The 17278-nt window shown below is 42.0% G+C and overlaps 1 protein-coding gene across 1 annotated transcript in view; it reads right to left on the reverse strand.

Moving 5' to 3' along the window:
* The window catches only part of MCC (MCC regulator of WNT signaling pathway), a 331241-nt gene that overhangs the window by 289400 nt on the left and 24563 nt on the right, over positions 1 to 17278 (reverse strand). Inside the window, exon 2 of the mRNA XM_045566234.1 lies at positions 10602 to 10813. Coding sequence (XP_045422190.1) covers positions 10602 to 10813 — 212 coding nt within the window. The remainder of the gene's footprint in view (positions 1 to 10601; positions 10814 to 17278) is intronic.

The raw sequence follows: 17278 nt of genomic DNA on the forward strand, positions 1-17278 counted from the left end.
TTAAGGACCCTAGGACTTTCAAAATGATATATGAGCACTGGCTTCAATACAGTCCCACCAGCTGCATTACTCCCTAACAAGAGTCAGCCTGTCCTTGGAAAATTTGAAGCCATACAATGACTTCTCTCTAGCTATGAAAATACTAGATGGCAACTTCTTCTAATATAAGGCTCTTTCATCTTCCTTGAAAATCTGTTGTTTAGTGTAGCTACCTTCATCAATTATGTTAGGCAGATCTTCTGGATAACTTGCTGCACCTTCTGCATCAGCACTTGCTGCTTCACCTTGCACTTTCATGTTATGGAGATGGCTGCTTTCCCTTAGACCTCATGAACCAACCTTGAACTTCTGCAGCTTCCTCACCTCTCTCAGCCTTCACAGAATTGAAGAGAGTTAGGGCCTTCCTCTGGATTAGGCTTTGGCTTAAAATAACATTGTGGCTGGTGTGATTTTCTATCAAGATCACAAAAACTTTCTCTATATCAGCAATAAGGCTTTTGCCTTCTTATTTGTGTGTTCACTGGAGTAGCACTTTTAAGTTTCTCCAAGGACTTTTCCTTTGCATTCACAATTTGGCTAACTGGTGCAAAGTGCCTAGCTTTTGGCCTTATCTCAGCTTCCAACCTGCCTTCCTAAGCTTAATCATTTCTAGCTTTTGAATTAAAGTGAGAGACACAGGAACTCTTCCTTTCACTTGAATAATTAGAGCCATTGCAGGGTTATTAATTAGCCTAATTTCAATATTGTTGTGTCTCAGGGAATATGGAGGGCTGAGGAGAGGGAGAGAGATGGGGAACTAGTCCATGGAGCAGTCAGGACACACACAACATTTAACACACATCAATTATTAATAAGTTTGTCATCTTATATGAGTACAGTTTGTGGTGCTTCAAAACAATTGCAGTAGTAACATTAAAGATCACTGGTCACAGATAATCATAACAGATATAATGATTAAAAAGTTTGAAATATTGCAATTACCAAAATGTGACACAGAGACATGATGTGAGGACATGGAGTTGATAGACTTGCTTGACAGTGTTGCCACAAACCTTCAGTTTGTAAAAAAACACAATATATGTGAAATATCATAAAGCAAAGCACAATAAAACAAGGCATGCTTGTACACCATAATAAATAAATCTCCATACAGTTATGAAAATCTCCCAAAACCAAATAAATAGCCAAAAAAATAACTCTCTCTCATGCCTTTTTTTTTTTTTTGGCAACTACTGTATGTTTCATTGCCATGTACATCACAAAAGTATGAGTTAAAATGATAGAGTTGTATTTTCATTCATATTCTCCTGTATACTGACCAAGGATTGAACTAAGGTGACTTGTCTGTAAAACTTGGCAGGGCTTGACATTCCCAGTTCCAAGTTTTCCTGGAGATGTAATGAATGTTTTTAGAGATAAAGAATTTATAGGGGCCGGGCGCGGTGGCTCACGCCTGTAATCCCAGCCCTATGGGAGGCCGAGGCGGGAGGATCGTTTGAGCTCAGGAGTTCGAGACCAGCCTGAGCAAGAGCGAGACCCCGTCTCTACTAAAAATAGAAAGAAATGATTTGGACAGCTAAAAATATATATAGAAAAAAATTAGGTGGCTCATGCTTGTAGTCCCAGCTACTCGGGAGGCTGAGGCAGGAGGATCGCTTGAACCCAGGAGTTTGAGGTTGCTGTGAGCAAGGCTGACACCACGGCACTCACTCTAGCCCGGGCAACAGAGTGAGACTCTGTCTCAAAAAAAAAAAAAAAAAAAAAGAATTTATAGGACTCTGTATTTCATATTTCATTCTATTCCCTTATGGGAAGTACCAGCTTCAGAACATAAGTAAGACACACGAGGAACAGGGCCATGTGGGGGGATTTTTCTTATAAAAGGGAGTGGGTGTTGGGGTGGAGGCAGAGTTGGAAGACAAAGGATTATGAAAGGACTTAAAGTCCTGTATGTGAAACAGAAGAGGGAGAGAGTCAGTAAGAGACTGACTGGGTCTAGCCTAATCTAAAGGTAACCACTGTGAGCAATTTACAGTGAAACTAGGAAGTGCTTCCTTTGTTAACTCCTGTTTAGTTCTCTATTTTCACTAGCTGTAAACAAACAAAAAAAGGAAATGGAGTGTCAAAGTATAATTTTCAAAAAAGGAAAAACATGACTTTCATATAATATTGAATAAACATTTTTCTAAGATTTCTTTAATCCATTGAGGAACATAACAAGATGATGAAGCTGATTTAAAGAAGGATAGAGGAAACTGGTAAATATGCAGGCAGTGGAAAAAAGGATGCTGGAATAAGATTGCAAAGTTAGTTACAAAGTGATGACTGTCTTACCAAAGCAAATAAAACATACACTTGGGGTTATCTTTCCTGCTGGACAAAAGTAGTTTACATCTCTGCTAGACAAAACTCATGAATAACTCATCAATCTTCTGCAAAATAACATCCAAATTTAGAGTCTAGAAACCCTAATTATAGCAAATAGTAAGCCAAAGAGACATCTCCTGAAGCATCAGAGGACTCTTAGACACTCTGATATGACGTTAAAAGCACATCCAACAATCCTTTTGTTTTATTTCCAAATTTTTGATAATTCTTAAGAGTTTCCAAACCCCTTGACTGTCAAACATCAAGATAGCCAATCTTGACAAGGGGGAGAACAAGAATCACAGGAACTGCAAAATGTAATAAAAACCCCTCCATATTCTACAGGTGGAGTGAAGAAAAGGGGAAGCAAACCAAAACTAATGTGAAACAGGAGAAGTTGATCAAGTGGTTAAACCAAAAGGAAGACCCCTATCTCATCATTACTACATAAATTCTTATTTACTCACACACCTTTTAAAGATGTTTCTGTGTTGGCTGAAATGTGTGTATTTGAAGTGTTCTCCAAAGCAATATAATAACTGTGAATGCTGTATCAAATAAAGTTCAATTAATAATGAACTATATTAATAATTATAATCATATAGCAGATTAGCATGATAGTAGACATAGCTTTAATTCAACTTCAAATTCACAGATGTTAAACCAGCCTAAAGAAAAAAAGCTGCTTGGAATTTCTGACTGTTGGATACACAGAGTAGCAAAACTTGCTATGTCAGTTTTTAAATTCACATAATTGTATTTGCAAAACTCATGACTATCTTTTTTCTCGTTTAAAAATGCAAATTACTTTTGCAAAAAACATTAAGCACAAAATTAAATCTTAAAATGGGCAAAGTTGAAACCAAATCATCCAAAGGAACAGAAGGTAGCCTTGAGCTGCAGAGTGCAAACTTTACTACCTTCATCTGCAAAGAAATGAGTCTGACTGTTCATAACTTCATCATTTGAAATGTTAGGGAAAACCTCCTTAGACAGTGCACTTCTCCACACATAGCTGGTATGTTAGATACTTAACAGCATAAAGTCAAATGTATTTGTCTTTATACAGCCAAAATATATATATATGTAACATACATATTTTAAATATATACATACTTTAAAAAAATCAGTCTCAATCATTTGGAAGTGACAATTCAAGGTTCTGATTTTTTTTATTATCAACCCTATATTCTAGGCTGTTCCTTAACCCTTTTCTCAAAAATCCAATACTGTCTCAATTTGTTTGTACTGTCCCAATTCCTTGAAAATCTAAAGGGTGACAAGCATGCCCCCTATGCTAAAGAATTTCTTATTCTTTGACTCTGAACAGTGCCCAGAAGAGGGTGCTCACAGAACAATCAGCTGTGCTGTAACCTCAAAGCCAGGACACATCTTCTAGACTAAAGGTTTCAAGTGGTAACCCCAATTTGACAAGTACCCTAATGATTATAGAATCTTAAAATTACAGGAGAAACGAAAAGTTCCCTATATTAAAAGCAATTCAGGGATACACAAAAAAAAAAAACTGGTGAAGACCTTTTAAATGAGGGAAGATGAGGAGACAAATGATGATAACTTTTACTTTTCATCAACTTTCTGTATTGGTTCAGATACTTTATGTCATGTGCATGGCTTCTTTATAGTAAAATTAATTTTAAATATCATCAATTAATACTTTCATTAATAAAAATAATAAGGCTAAATAATTAATACTAATACTTTAAAAAACAAGTAACCACTGAGGTCAGTGGCTCATGCTCATAATCCCAGCTAATTGGGAGGCTGAGCCAAAGGATAGCTTGAGCCCAGGAGTTCAAGGCTGCAGTGAGCTATGACTGTGCCATGAACCACTACATCCCAGCCTTGGCAACAGAGTGAGACCCCTTGATCTCGTCTCTTAAAAACAAAAAACAAATAGTATAGCTGAAAGAATCTATCCAGAAATTGGTATTTTGTTCAGGAATTTATCATTAGTGCTGTATCTAGCAAAATAAAACTTCAGTTATGTTCTGTATTTTAGAATATTTAAATATGTCACTACTCAGAATCTATCACATTACAATTTATACTTGTACTGTTCCCTGGTAATACAAATCTTTGGAGAGAAAATCCATTAGGAACAGGCAGTACATCTTTCCCATTGCATCCCCTCTTGACCAAACTCCCAAAGTATCTCAGATTGCTTTGCTGATGGTTTTTTGAGTACAGGTCAGATTGTACTGGCAGTTTCGCTGCTGCTCTGTGGTGGCTGGTACAACGTCAGTTCAGCTAAGCTGGAACCATGTTCCCCAGAGTTCTCTTTCCTGTACGCATCTGTCTGGCCATGAGAAATGGTCTGTGTGAAATCCAGAAGGTAGAAGTGAAGTCACACTTTGTATGCTTCGGAAGTTGGTGCAAGGCGCTGTCTTTGCTTGTTTGTGCTATGACAGAATACCTGAGACTGGCTAATTTATTATGAACAGAAATGTACTGGCTCACAATTCTAGAGGCTGGGAAGTCCAATATCAAGGCGCTGGAACATGGCGAGGTCCTTCTTTCTGTGTTATGACACAGTGGCAGAGTGGAAGGGCGGGAGGGCACAGAGAGAAAGAAAGAGTGAGAAATCGCATGCTCGCAAGAGGGTGTTGAACTTGCCCTTTATGATGGCACCAATCTCACCCATGAGGGTGGAGCCCTCATACTTTAATCACCACTTAACAGCCCCATCTCTTACTACTGTGACAGTGGCAATTAAATTGCAACATGAGTTTTGGAGGGAAAAACATTCAAACCATAGCAGGTACCAAGCACTGTGGCAGCTTGCACTTGTTGCTACTCTGCTGCTTAACTGTTTACCAGGATTATAGCAACTCTAACTTCCACCAGATTTCCTGCTTCAGCTTCTCTGAGTCCCGGGCCATGTGTGTGTGCAGCTCCGTGATAAAGGTTGCCAGCCTCTCCTGCAGGCCACCTACAGCATTGAGGCTGGATTATGGTAAGAGACACAAGTGGGCTCCAGTTTGTCCTCATGGGCTTCGTTGGTCCTCATGTGTTCCAGTTTATCCTTGCTCTCCTAAACATCCAGCTTGCTTTCTTAACTGCTGATCCGACAGACCTATAGTAACTTTAGGCTCAACACTAGATGCAGAATCAGTAGCCTTCGTGGCTTCATCATGAGCTCTCGCATTTGTAGAAGGTCTAGCTAGCCCATAGAATAAATCCCTTATTCTATATCACGTGCGGCCATTCTGCTTCTCAGATAAAATCATGGCTGCTTCAAGCTTCTATGTACAACCTTGTCATGTTGTCTTTGCATTTTGAATAGTATATCAAGCCTCAAAGTCATAGTAGCCACTGTCTTAGGTGGAAGAAGACAGGTGTTTGGTGGTAGGAGAAAAGGAAGGGACGCTTAAAAAGATAAACGTCTTGTGCAAGAAGCTCCTAGAAAATTCTTAATGCTAAAAATGCCTGTGCCAGGTATCAATTTGATGCCTCTCATATCCAAATCCACCTCTCTGCCCTGTTAATATTTTGTGGTACTGGAGCTGCACCCGGCAAACATTTCTCCCTTGTCAATAGAGGGCGCAGGAGGGACACTGGAGGAAGAAGGGAGCGGGCTTGGCTGCTGTGCTCCTCCCTGCGGGCTCTTGTGGTAGGGGGAGGCCAGCAGCGCACGACATCCAGTGGCTCACACCTGGTGAGTTCCAGTGGCACCCTTTCCGGGACTCTAGTGGGTTGGCCGCCACTCCAGCAGGCAGCAGCTTCCCAGTGAATTCGTCTGGCACCTGTGTGGACGCCGTCTCAGTGACGCTCAGTGAGTCTTGCGACGCCCCCGTGGGTGGCCTGGCAGCAGGCGTGTTAGGTAGGGCACAGCGCGGGCGGGCGGCAGGGCAGGTGGTTAGACATGCAGGCAGCAGGGCAGGTGACAAGGGGATGTGGTCAAGGGCTGAGGGTTGGGACCAATAAAACAGACGAAAAAAACCACAGCAGCAGGAACTTGAGGTTAGGGACCTCTCAGAACTGGGAGCATGCGCAAAAGCTAGGGCTTAGGCCTGACAGTAAACTTCCTCTCATTAGCATAGTAAAAAAATCATACCTCCTACGCACCATGACAATTCAAGAGCCAGCCATACAAGGACAAAAACTGGGAAGGTACCAATTCCTAGAACTCACCACCCTTTCTCAGAAAAATCATGACTATGACCCCCAGCTTAGCACGCAATTGGGGAACCAACATAAAAAAGAGAAACTTTATTATGTTCAGGGTCTCCTCCGCACGGGGAGCAGACCTGTTCCTCTCTGGAACGCCCTTTCGCTTTGTAAAGTTTCCTTCTTTCCTAGGATAAAGCTGCTCATGTGTGGCTGTGACTGACCCGTCGTCGACTTGGTGCCAGTCCCCATTCCCCGGCACTGGGAACCAGGGGCCAGGGAACACCAAGGCAGACTTGCCGGGCTGCGCCGATGCTTCAGAAGTTCTCTGTCCTGCTGGTCAGCGCTGGCCTGCGGCATCTCGGGGATCCTCTGCCATCCAGGAGGCCGCAGACTCCCTGTCAAAGGGGCCTGAATCAGCCCTGGGTGACGGGAGGGCCCTCTCCCAAATCTGTTCCTTCCTTAGGCACTCCGCCTCAGCCTTAGAGGTGGTGGCTGTTCCTCATGTGTGCTATTGTGTTCATTAGAGTTTTCCTTACCCCTTAGTAGGTAATCCTCTGCTACTAGTTAATCATTTTTTATATTAAACTTTCCCCATGTGAATTACTGTGTGCTTTCTGGGTCCCAACTGGATACTGGAAATGCCTTTCACTCTTAGTAGCTATTTTTAAAAAACTAAGAACTTCATTTTATTAGTTCCGGACTTTGCTTTAGAAGGAACATAAATTACTTTTACTGTGATTATATAAGTAAAGGGATTGCCCAAGTGTGCCGTTTAGAGAGGCTATTTGCTTTCTTTGGCCACCTAGTGGCCACCTATGGGGGTATGTCTCAAGTTGCGCTTTGTGGGACCCTTGTAAACAGACCCTGAGTCAACTGGGTATGAAACAAACCACCCCGACACAATGGGTAAAACAACACTCATTTATTATTTCTCACATGTATAACCGGAAGACTCCAAAGCTGCACAACAAATGGGGAATATATAGGAAAGGATGAAGAATGGGGGTCCAAAATGCACTCTACCACAGGGTCCAGGAACATCATAAAGGGTCTATGAGTTCAAATGATATTTTAAAATTTTTTATTTTCCATTCAGTGAGAAAAATAATGCAGTCACTGTCATAGGACTCCAGTGCCTGCATTTGCATTTACGGCCCAGTTCTCATTCCTGCCAAGGAATCACCTAAAGTGGGCATGCACAACTTCATTTATTTATTTGTTCATTCTGTGGTGTCAACTGTTTGTGGAATTAAAGCATTTCTTAAAAACTTATTCAATGTGATTATGTGTTTTTCATAGCTTTCTTTTTTCTTTTTGAGACAGAGTCTCTCACTGTCACAGCCTTGAAGTCCAGGGCTCAAGTGATGCTCCTGCCTTAGCTCCCGAGAGGCTGGGACTACAGGTGCACACCGCCACACTTAGCTACTTTCTTTTTTGTAAAGACGGGGTCTTGCTATTATCCAGGCTTTATAGAATTTTTTTAAAAATGTATTCAATGTGATTATGTGTTTTTCTTAGGTTTTTTTTTGTTGTTATTATCACTTTTGTTTCCTTTAGGGATGAGGTCTTGTTATGTTGCCCAGGCTGGCCTTGAAATCTTGGGTTCAAGTGACCCTCCTGCCTCAGCCTTCTCAGAAGCTGGGGCTATAGGTACACACCACTGACCTGGCTTTCATAGGCTTTTATAGACATATACATACAGAAAAGTGTGCAAACTGCAAGTGCATAGTTCATGAGTGTCCATAAAGTGAACAGTCCTGTGTGAGCTGGGTGCTCAGCATTTAAGGAAGTGTTTCTCCAGCTGGCCCCTGCAGAGGCAATGTCGCGCAGTGTTCCCTCAGTTCTAAAGCTTAACCAATAATGCACAAAGAGGGCACAGTAGATGGGTGAGGGGTACGTGAGAACTCTCTGGGCCCCTCCCCTGAACAGCCAACTCAGAGAACCTGGCTGTGGGAAGCCCAGGGGCTGAGCTGGCCTCTGACCAGGAGAGACAGAACAGAAATCAATTCAGGAGGTTACTGGAGAGGCTGAGAACCGAGGAGTCACACAGAGGTAGGAAACAACCACTCCTACAGTTTCAACAGTAGGTTTGCCGCAGAAAACTGGTGGGCCGTGGAACCCTTCAGAGAGGGTATGAGCAAATTTTTTGATCAGTGTGTAACACTGATGTTTGCTATAAGTCATACTGCTGTGGCAATGTCTGTCTTGAGAAAAAGTTGAGCTGATGTAGTACGCAGGAAAGTTCAACTTCCTGCAAGTTATTTGTAGCAGGCAAAGCCTAAGTCCAGGACCATGTCAGAGAGAAATGACATATTTACTGATAATTGCCTAGTTTCCTGACCACACAGGAGGGCAGGATTAGCATAGTCACATTCTACTTAAACTGTATGAGAATGTCCTTGAAGGGTGGCCAAGTGACAAACAGTACAGTAACTACGGATGCTTTTACAGACTCTATGAGACATAATCATACCCTAGTGGTGACTGTGTGTATGTATGTTTTTCAGCAATTTTTTATTTTACGATAGTTTTTACAGAAAAGTTGCAAAGAAAGGACAGAGAGTTCTCATTACCCCACAGTTTTCCCTACTTATTGACATCTTACCTTATTCTGGTATATCTATCACAATTAATGAACAAATATTGATATATTACTATTAACTAAAGTCCATACTCTATTCAAGCTTCTTTAGTTTTTATTTTATTATTTTTAACATAATGTCCTTTTTTCTGATCCAGGATCCCATTGAGGGTACACATTATATTTAGTGGTCTCTTCTTAGGTAAACAGTTTCTCTTTCTCAGACTTTCCTTGTTTTTTTATAACTTTGACAGTTTTGAGGAATATTGGTTAGGTGTTTTGTAGAATGTCATTTAGTTGGGATTTGTATGAAAATTGTATTTTAATTATTACTGGCATATTTAGGAATGTTAGTTCCTTCAAACCTCTCACCAAAAATGTCAGCATTAGAAAATATGTCTCAAACACAGTTTGGAAACCACTGGCCTATATCAGAGCAGACTGTAAATATGCATAAGTCAAAGTTGTTGAGATACTTATTCCACTGTTTGAGCTTCAGTTTCAAAAAGCCAAGTAGATTTCTGGACCTTTCCCGCAGTGGCTGGATAGCAATCTCAATTTATAAACTGTCCACATGTCACCCCAAATGGCCAGGCCAGCAGCCACCTGCCCTCGTTCTCCAGCTCCGACTTAAAAGGGAAGATAATAGCTCTTCATCCAAAGGTCACAATGATAATGACTCATCTCGAGGTAAATGGGAAGGTTAAACCAAGTATAACGAAATTCTAAGCTGTCCCATAATTTTTAACAGAAAATATATAAATTTTTTTATTTGTTAATTTTTTTGAGACAGAGTCTTGCTCTGTTGCCCAGGCCAGAGTGCAGTGGTACAATCATAGCTCGCTACAACCTCAAACTCCTGGGCTTAAGGGATCCTCCTGCCTTGGCCTCCTGAATAGCTGGGACTACAGGTGTGTGCCACCAGGCCTGGCTAATTTTTTCTATTTTGGGTAGAGATGGGGGGTCTCGATTTGCTCAGGCTGGTCTCCAACTCCTGGCTTCAAGTGATCCTCCTGCCTTGGCTTCCCAAAGTGCTAGCATTACAAGCATGAGCCGCCTTGCCTGGCCCAGAAAATATTTTAAAAGTATAAACAGAAATAATAATTAAACTTTCAATGAAATATTTTCCTTTTTGTTTTTGAAATGAGTAAAGTCCAAATTAGGGAACAGGAAGAAGGATATCCTATTCATTTGTAATGTCTGGCACCATAGAAGTATTCTATTAATAGTTATGGAAAAGCTGTTGTAGATAACCTAGTAATTAAATCTGTACAAGTTACAGACAGTCAAAACACCTTTTAGGAGTCTACTCTGGTCTTAATGATGAGGATGAGGTCCCGAAGTCCCTATGTGCTAGCAACTTTGAAGCACTTCACATCATTGCCAATGCTGGAAACGGTACAAGGTTTAGCTCCATAAAAAAGACAATACCCGATATGTCCCCTGGAGCTCAAAATTAAAATATTTGTATTGGAATACAGACAAGCCTAAAGATGTGTTCTATGAACCAAAAAGTACTCACCGTGTTGGCCAGCTCCAGATAGCTTCCTCCTATGGAGCTGCCAAAACGCGAGGACTGTGTGAGCAGTTTGTGGAGGGCAGCATGCTGGTGCAGAGAGCTTCCGCCGCACTCGAGCAGCTTCTGGAGGGCCGCCTGACTCTGCAAGTCCGGGCTCTGGAGGTCCCTGGCACCAGAGTCGTATTCCCAGCTCTCCCTGGCTGCTGATAAGGCACCTAAGTCCAGGAGAAGCAGGGTAAATAAAAAGACGTTTCCTTCATTAGCCTGTGGGTGGCCAATAGGCAATGATTTGGAACCTCCTCCGTTCCATGTGCCAGCCTCTGAGAACACATGTGGCGCCCAGGCTGCACGCTAAGCAATTTCCCTTTCACACCGACACATGGGGAGCCTGGAGATAAAAGCAATTTTAGGCAAAGCATTCAAAAAGAACTATCCAGTGACTATGTGCCCCCTGAACACAAAGGCTTAGCAAAAACCACGAGAAGCCAAGTAAAGACAATGCCGATCAGAGTCACACCTGTCTGTGATTTACACAGGGTTTCTCTATTAACCTTAGTACTGTTAATTCTTTTTCCCATCTGAGGAAGAAGGAAGCATGTGAGAGGACAGAAAGGTGAGATATGGTACTTTAACACGACTTTCTAATGTTGATTTCCTCTTACCTGGAGGAAGCTACACTGTATTTTCCAGTTAGGGATAGCCATGCAGTGGAGTTCTGGGCAACAGAATATGAACAAAGGTGACAAACATCACTTACGGGCCTTGCTTATAAAGCCCACCAGTGTGTGATCCTCCAAGCCCTTTGCCTTCTGGCCTCATTCGGATGGGAATGATGTCTTTGGGAGCCACGTGGCACAGGCAGTGCAGACACAAGATAGGCGGAAGACGCCTGGATCCCTGAATCATCTCTTGCAGGACAGCTGTCTGCTCATCCTAAGTACCCTGTTTTGATTTTACACGATTAGGAAAGAAACTTCTATTGTGTTTGATTCCCCATATATTTTTGGCTTATTGGTTAGAGCGGCTAGTATTACCTTATCTACTACAGCAGATTAGAAACTAATAAATGGTGCTAATAATTATAATATCATGGGAAAGTACAGTGAAAAAGTAGACCTAGAGGAGGGGTATCTAACCCAGCTCACCTGGAGAGGGCTGGGGAATGTTCAGAGGAAGCTTTCTGAAGGAGAAATCCTGATGCTGCTTCTGATGCTTCAGCTGTTACCCTTGCCAAGAAATTAGATTTTTTTTTTTTTGAGATGAGATCTCTCTCTTGCCCAGACTGGTCCCAAACTCCTGCTTGCAATTGATCCTCCTGCCTCAGCCTCCTGAGTCACTGGGATTATAGGCGTGAGCCACCTTGCCTGGCTCAAAAATTAGATTTGCAGTGCAGCCTGCTTCCTTGTGTTTTTCACTCCTTAACAGAAGTCTCTTGTGGGTGAATCTGGTTGGTGGAGCCTGGGTCACATGCCTCTGTCTTAGCTGCAAGGGAGGCTGGGAAAATTTGTTCTGCTTTCTACTTTGAGGAGGTAGGATTTGTAAGCTGAGACATTTCCTAAACAGAGGAAGAGTATTCAAAAGGCCTGGGTGGCCAGAAAACATGACAAAGGTCTATGCACAGGCACTGTACCAGGTACTGGGGACAGCAGTGAGCATGATGAGCTGTAGTCCCTGCCTATAGAGATTCCATTCTGGTAGGTCTTTAATACATGGCTTTTAATTACAAAAGGGACTCAAAATGATTCAGTTTGTACTATGAAGTGAGAACATATACAAGTTGCTCTACAATTTACTTGAGTGTGATTATACACAGCAGACTACAGGTATGCACCGTGAACTCTGAAGTGAACGTAATCAACGTGGGTAGGAACGCGGTCTTCACATCATTCCCCCCACTCCTCAGGCTCTGCTGATGCCCTGCAGTCAGTCGGACCCAACATTCTTTTCATACAGTGCTGTGTGGCGGGGAGCATCAGCTGCTTTGTATCAAAGCAGGCAATTCTGCCACTAGGTTTGCAGTTGTTCCAAGTTTATTTTAATGGCTGAAGCCTATTGCAAGGGAGGTTTTGCTTTCCTTCAACATAGTCTGCAAAATGCCTGCCCTCTCCTGCCCTGCTCCTCTGAAGCTCTCTGTCATCTGCCTAATTGCATCAATGTCTCTGTCCTGGCCCCAGCAAAGTGTGGCAAGAAGCCTGATTAAGGTCAGAGTTGAAAAATGGGGCCCCCACATTGGACTGAATCATGGGCAGCCTTTAATTTTATATGCAAGACAGACAGGCATAGGGCTGGACCTTGCCTCTGTGTTCACCAAAGCATGCCCAGCACCCTGCACACAACCTGTGACATATCAGGTGTTTAAAAAACATTTATTGAATGGATTGTTGAATTATTTATGATTATAGTATCCCAGGGTTTTACTTTTTAACCTGGAAAAACAACATGGAAATTACTTTTTAAAATCAAAATAAATTATACACAAACTTTTTCTTTATGCAAACAGAGAGGCTCATTTTTAAATAATAAAACAGTTCTGAGATAAGATGGTCAAAGAAAGCTTCATTTGAAATTTATTATTCCATAATAACAGATCCAAACCCAGTTTCTGGCAGAATCATACAATCAGGTAGGCCAAGCTCCACATTAATCAGCAAGATCAAAGGGCCTTCATGTTATTACCATAACAATTTTTGCTGAAGTGACGCTGAGGAACTCAGATCCTCTGCTAAGGAACCAAGTCAATCACAACAGTATCCACATAAATGGACCATATGCAGGGAAGTGCATTTTTTAAAATACAGTAGGCTGTTCTCTTTATCCTCTTTTAATCTGTCTTCACATCAGACTTTTCTGAATAAAAACCAACATTCCTGAGACAAACACCAGTCATTTAATTGGAATGATCTCACTGAAAAACTTCAAAACTGTAGGTCTGGTAACCATCTTCCTTTTGCCCTTTGAAGCCTGTTGGCCCCTCAGGGTTCTAGGCTCACACTCGGCCTCTTGCCAGCCTCTGTTCCCTCCCTTGCTAACCTCAAATTGCTTCTTCAGGAAAGAAAATGCTGAACATCCTCCCTCATTGCTCTTCTCTCACTCCCTTTCCCCTGTCTTCCCACCCTTTCTGCTTGCCTGCAACAGATCTCCAACAGATTTTGAGAACTCATGAAGTAACAGATACTATAAGAGATACTAGAAATATTAATTCAGAGCTAAGACAAAAAGCTGTGCTTTCGAGAGCTCACCATCTGGTGGAAGGCTGGACTTGGTTCTATGACTTTTCCGAAGCATTCACAGTATTTCCTATTTTTCCCCCTGCAACAGCACTGGGCGGGGGGAGGAGGGGTGGTAGGAGGAAGCGTTCATGAATTTTCTCTGTCAAATCTCACTTTTATGAAATCGCTGGTGAGAAGTGAGGAATGGGCTCCTTTACCCTCTCCAGGATCTGTGCTTGTGTATGACATGAAGGCCCTTTCCCTGATGTTCAAGTTACTCTTCAGAAGAAGAAGCTGTGTAAATACACCATCAGGTTACAATCCCCCGACTTCTGCTTAATATTTCTCTTTTAAGAGTATTGTTAAGTGAAAGAAATGTTAAGGATGCGATTTCAATATGATTTGGATTTTGTTTGATATCTGTACATTAGGTCAGTGGTCTCCTGAGCCCCCTTGTAACACATCTCTTCATACAAAAGCCTGTCCACCTCAGGGACACGGTTATGTTTTACTGTCCCCCAGCTCATGAGGCTCTGGCCAGGCTGGCCCTCTCTCAGCTCCCCTAACACGACAAGTACTTTCAAGGCTTTAGGCTTTCACATGCTGTTTTTGTGCTCAAAATGCTGTTCCCCACATTCTTTGCCTGGCTCAGGTCTCAGACTTCCTGGGTTCCCAAAGAAATGACAAAAGCATTGTTATGAGCATCCTACCTCTCTATGCACTCTCCTGCCACAGGCAGGAGGGCCTGCGGGCCACAAACACCAGCTGCAGCTTCTGGTTTTCTGAGTTGGAGTCCCAGTGGTACAAGAGCAATGAGAAGGGAATGAGAAGGACGACAATATTTACTGCTGAGGGGAGTTGTGAGACATGAAAAAGATAAAGATCACAAAGTTTAAACATCTCTCTATGTGGTCTCTCTATACTGCTCAAATAACAAGATGCCTTTCTGTTCACAGGCTCACAAAAATAAATTGCCTAATAATAACCAACATAAGTGGTCCCGCAGATATACACGGGCATTTAAACTGATATAGAATTGATAACCTGTCCAAGTCTCCTTTAATATTCTATCTGACCTAGAGAGTCACCCCTGGGATTCTTAACACTGGTCAATCTGTACATGGTTAGGGTCCCTATACCTGTCCATACTGGTCACTTGGCAAAGTGCATGAGGCACTTTAGCCATGGTCTGATTTTTTCTTAACTGACCATATGAAGGTATCACCTGACATAGCCACATGCACAGGACTGTTTTCTACAATAACTAAAGTGGACAACTGGAGAATTCTTTAATCATTTTTCTTCCCAGGAATGCTATGAAGACTGATAAAGATCACTTGTAGGCACTAATTCCCTTATAAGCTTACCACTGTTTTGTTGTCCATTGGAAGTTAATATCTGCAGTTCGACAATATAATTCTATTGGTGAGGACAAGCTGGATTATGCTGCAGTAACAAAAATCCCCCCCGCACACCAAATCTCAGTGGCTTAAAAATAAAAGTTTTATTTCCCCTCCATACTACCATCTGAGGGTCAGCAGAGATCTCTGCTCATGGCAGTCACTCAGGGCCATCAGTTGCTGTCCAGGCGGAAGAGAGTGTTCTGGAGGATCTCACATTGACAATGAAATACTCTGGCACAGAAGTGACTCGTGTGGCTCACAATTCACTGACCAGATATAGTCACATGGCCCTACCCAACTCCAAGAAGATCCAGGTCATGTAATCTTACCATGTATCCAGAAGGGGAAAAACCGGAAATGTTTGGTGAATACAAGAATGGAGTGTCACAGTTTAATGCTGGTTGGATTTTTGTGTTCTCTCAAATATAATAACATCTGAGGACTTATTTTCCTTTTTTTAAAAAAACTTTTTATTGAACTATGACCAACCACATGCCCTGTATATTATTACTGTCCAGACATTATTCTTGGTCTGTTAAAGCAAGAATATGGCAATAGCACTTTGTTCTTTCATAGAAAAATATTCAGAAAAAAAGAAGTCATCTTTTCTATTTGAATACAATATCCTTATTAAGAAACCTCTGCATGCATGTGTATATATGTATGTATATGTGTATATATATATTCCAGCTTTTACATTAATGACTGAAGAAGGAAATACTATGTTAAAGAGATAGTGCAAGTGTCAGGAAAAAAAAATCCTTATTTGCATTTTGCCTGTATTTTGATAATCAAAAGAATTATAAAAAATAAATGCTGACAAATTTCACCTTGGTAAACCATCCAGGAAAAGATCAGGCAGGTTAGTCAAAGGAAGAGCAGCAGAAGCATCAGCTTCAGAAGACACCAACAAGGACCCTTTACCAAAAGCTAGAGGGTCCTCATTTGGGTTCGAGAATTTTCCTTCTTTCACCATTATTTCTATTATCTTTTAAAATTGTAATTTAACTTCTCTTCTACCTTGCTGTCTCATATGTTATCTCCTAAAGAGCTAAAACAACTTGTCTAGCAGAGGAATAACAGACAGGCAGGGCTCACTTGTGCCAGCACTCTCTTCTTTTGCTAGTTTTTCTTAAAGGCTCCTCAATGAGGAGATAACCACTGTACTAGTCTGCTTGGGCTGCCATAACAAAATACCATAGATTTAGTGGCTTACACAACAAAAATTCATTTTCTCACACAGTTCTGGAGGCTGGAAGTCCAAGATCAGGTGCCAGCGTGCTTGGGTTCTGGTGAGGGCTCTCTTACAGGCTTGCAGACAGCCACCTTCTTGCTGTGTCCTTACATGGCAACCAAAGAGGGCATGAACAAGCTCTGTGGTGTCTCTTCTTATAAGGGCGCTAATCCCATCATGAGGATCCCACCCTCATGACTTCATCTAACCTTAATTAGGTGGCCCCATCTCCAAATACCATCATACTGGGGATTAGGATTTCAACATATAAATTTGGCAGGGGACACAAACATTCAGTCCATAGCAACCACTGAGCAGTTGCTCTCTGGGCCAGTAAGGAAACTGACTCCATGCACTCCTGTAAGTACTATAGTCCAAAGCACTCCGGGGGCCCAGGGTTCTCTGGACATACAAAATCAGAGCAGGCCATCACATCTGCCACTACAACTCCTACAGGGCCCTCCGAAGTGAGAGGTAAGGTGTATTTTTTAAAAACGGGCATATTTAGTGTTTGAGGGTGGCAGAGCACACATTCTAAATGTTTCACTTCTCAGAAAAGTACAGGAAACAAGTGGCCATTTGACATGTTTATAAAATATAATGCTGGGAAAACCCCGCTCTCAGGGAGAATGCTGGAACAGAAAACCTGCCAAATGCTGAGATATTTGCCCTGTTGGGTACTTGGCAGCTACAGGCTAGTACTTTAATCCCATCTTCAAAGTGCCACCCAGGTTCAGCTCCAAGACCTGCAATTACTGTGAATCTTTACTGAAGGCACTATGCCACCTGCCCAGCAGGCCAAGACTCCTGTGAGAGTAAGAGAAGCCAAAGCAT

Source organism: Lemur catta, chromosome 12 (genome assembly GCF_020740605.2).
Source record: "Lemur catta isolate mLemCat1 chromosome 12, mLemCat1.pri, whole genome shotgun sequence".
In the NCBI taxonomy this organism is placed as follows: Eukaryota; Metazoa; Chordata; class Mammalia; order Primates; family Lemuridae; genus Lemur; species Lemur catta.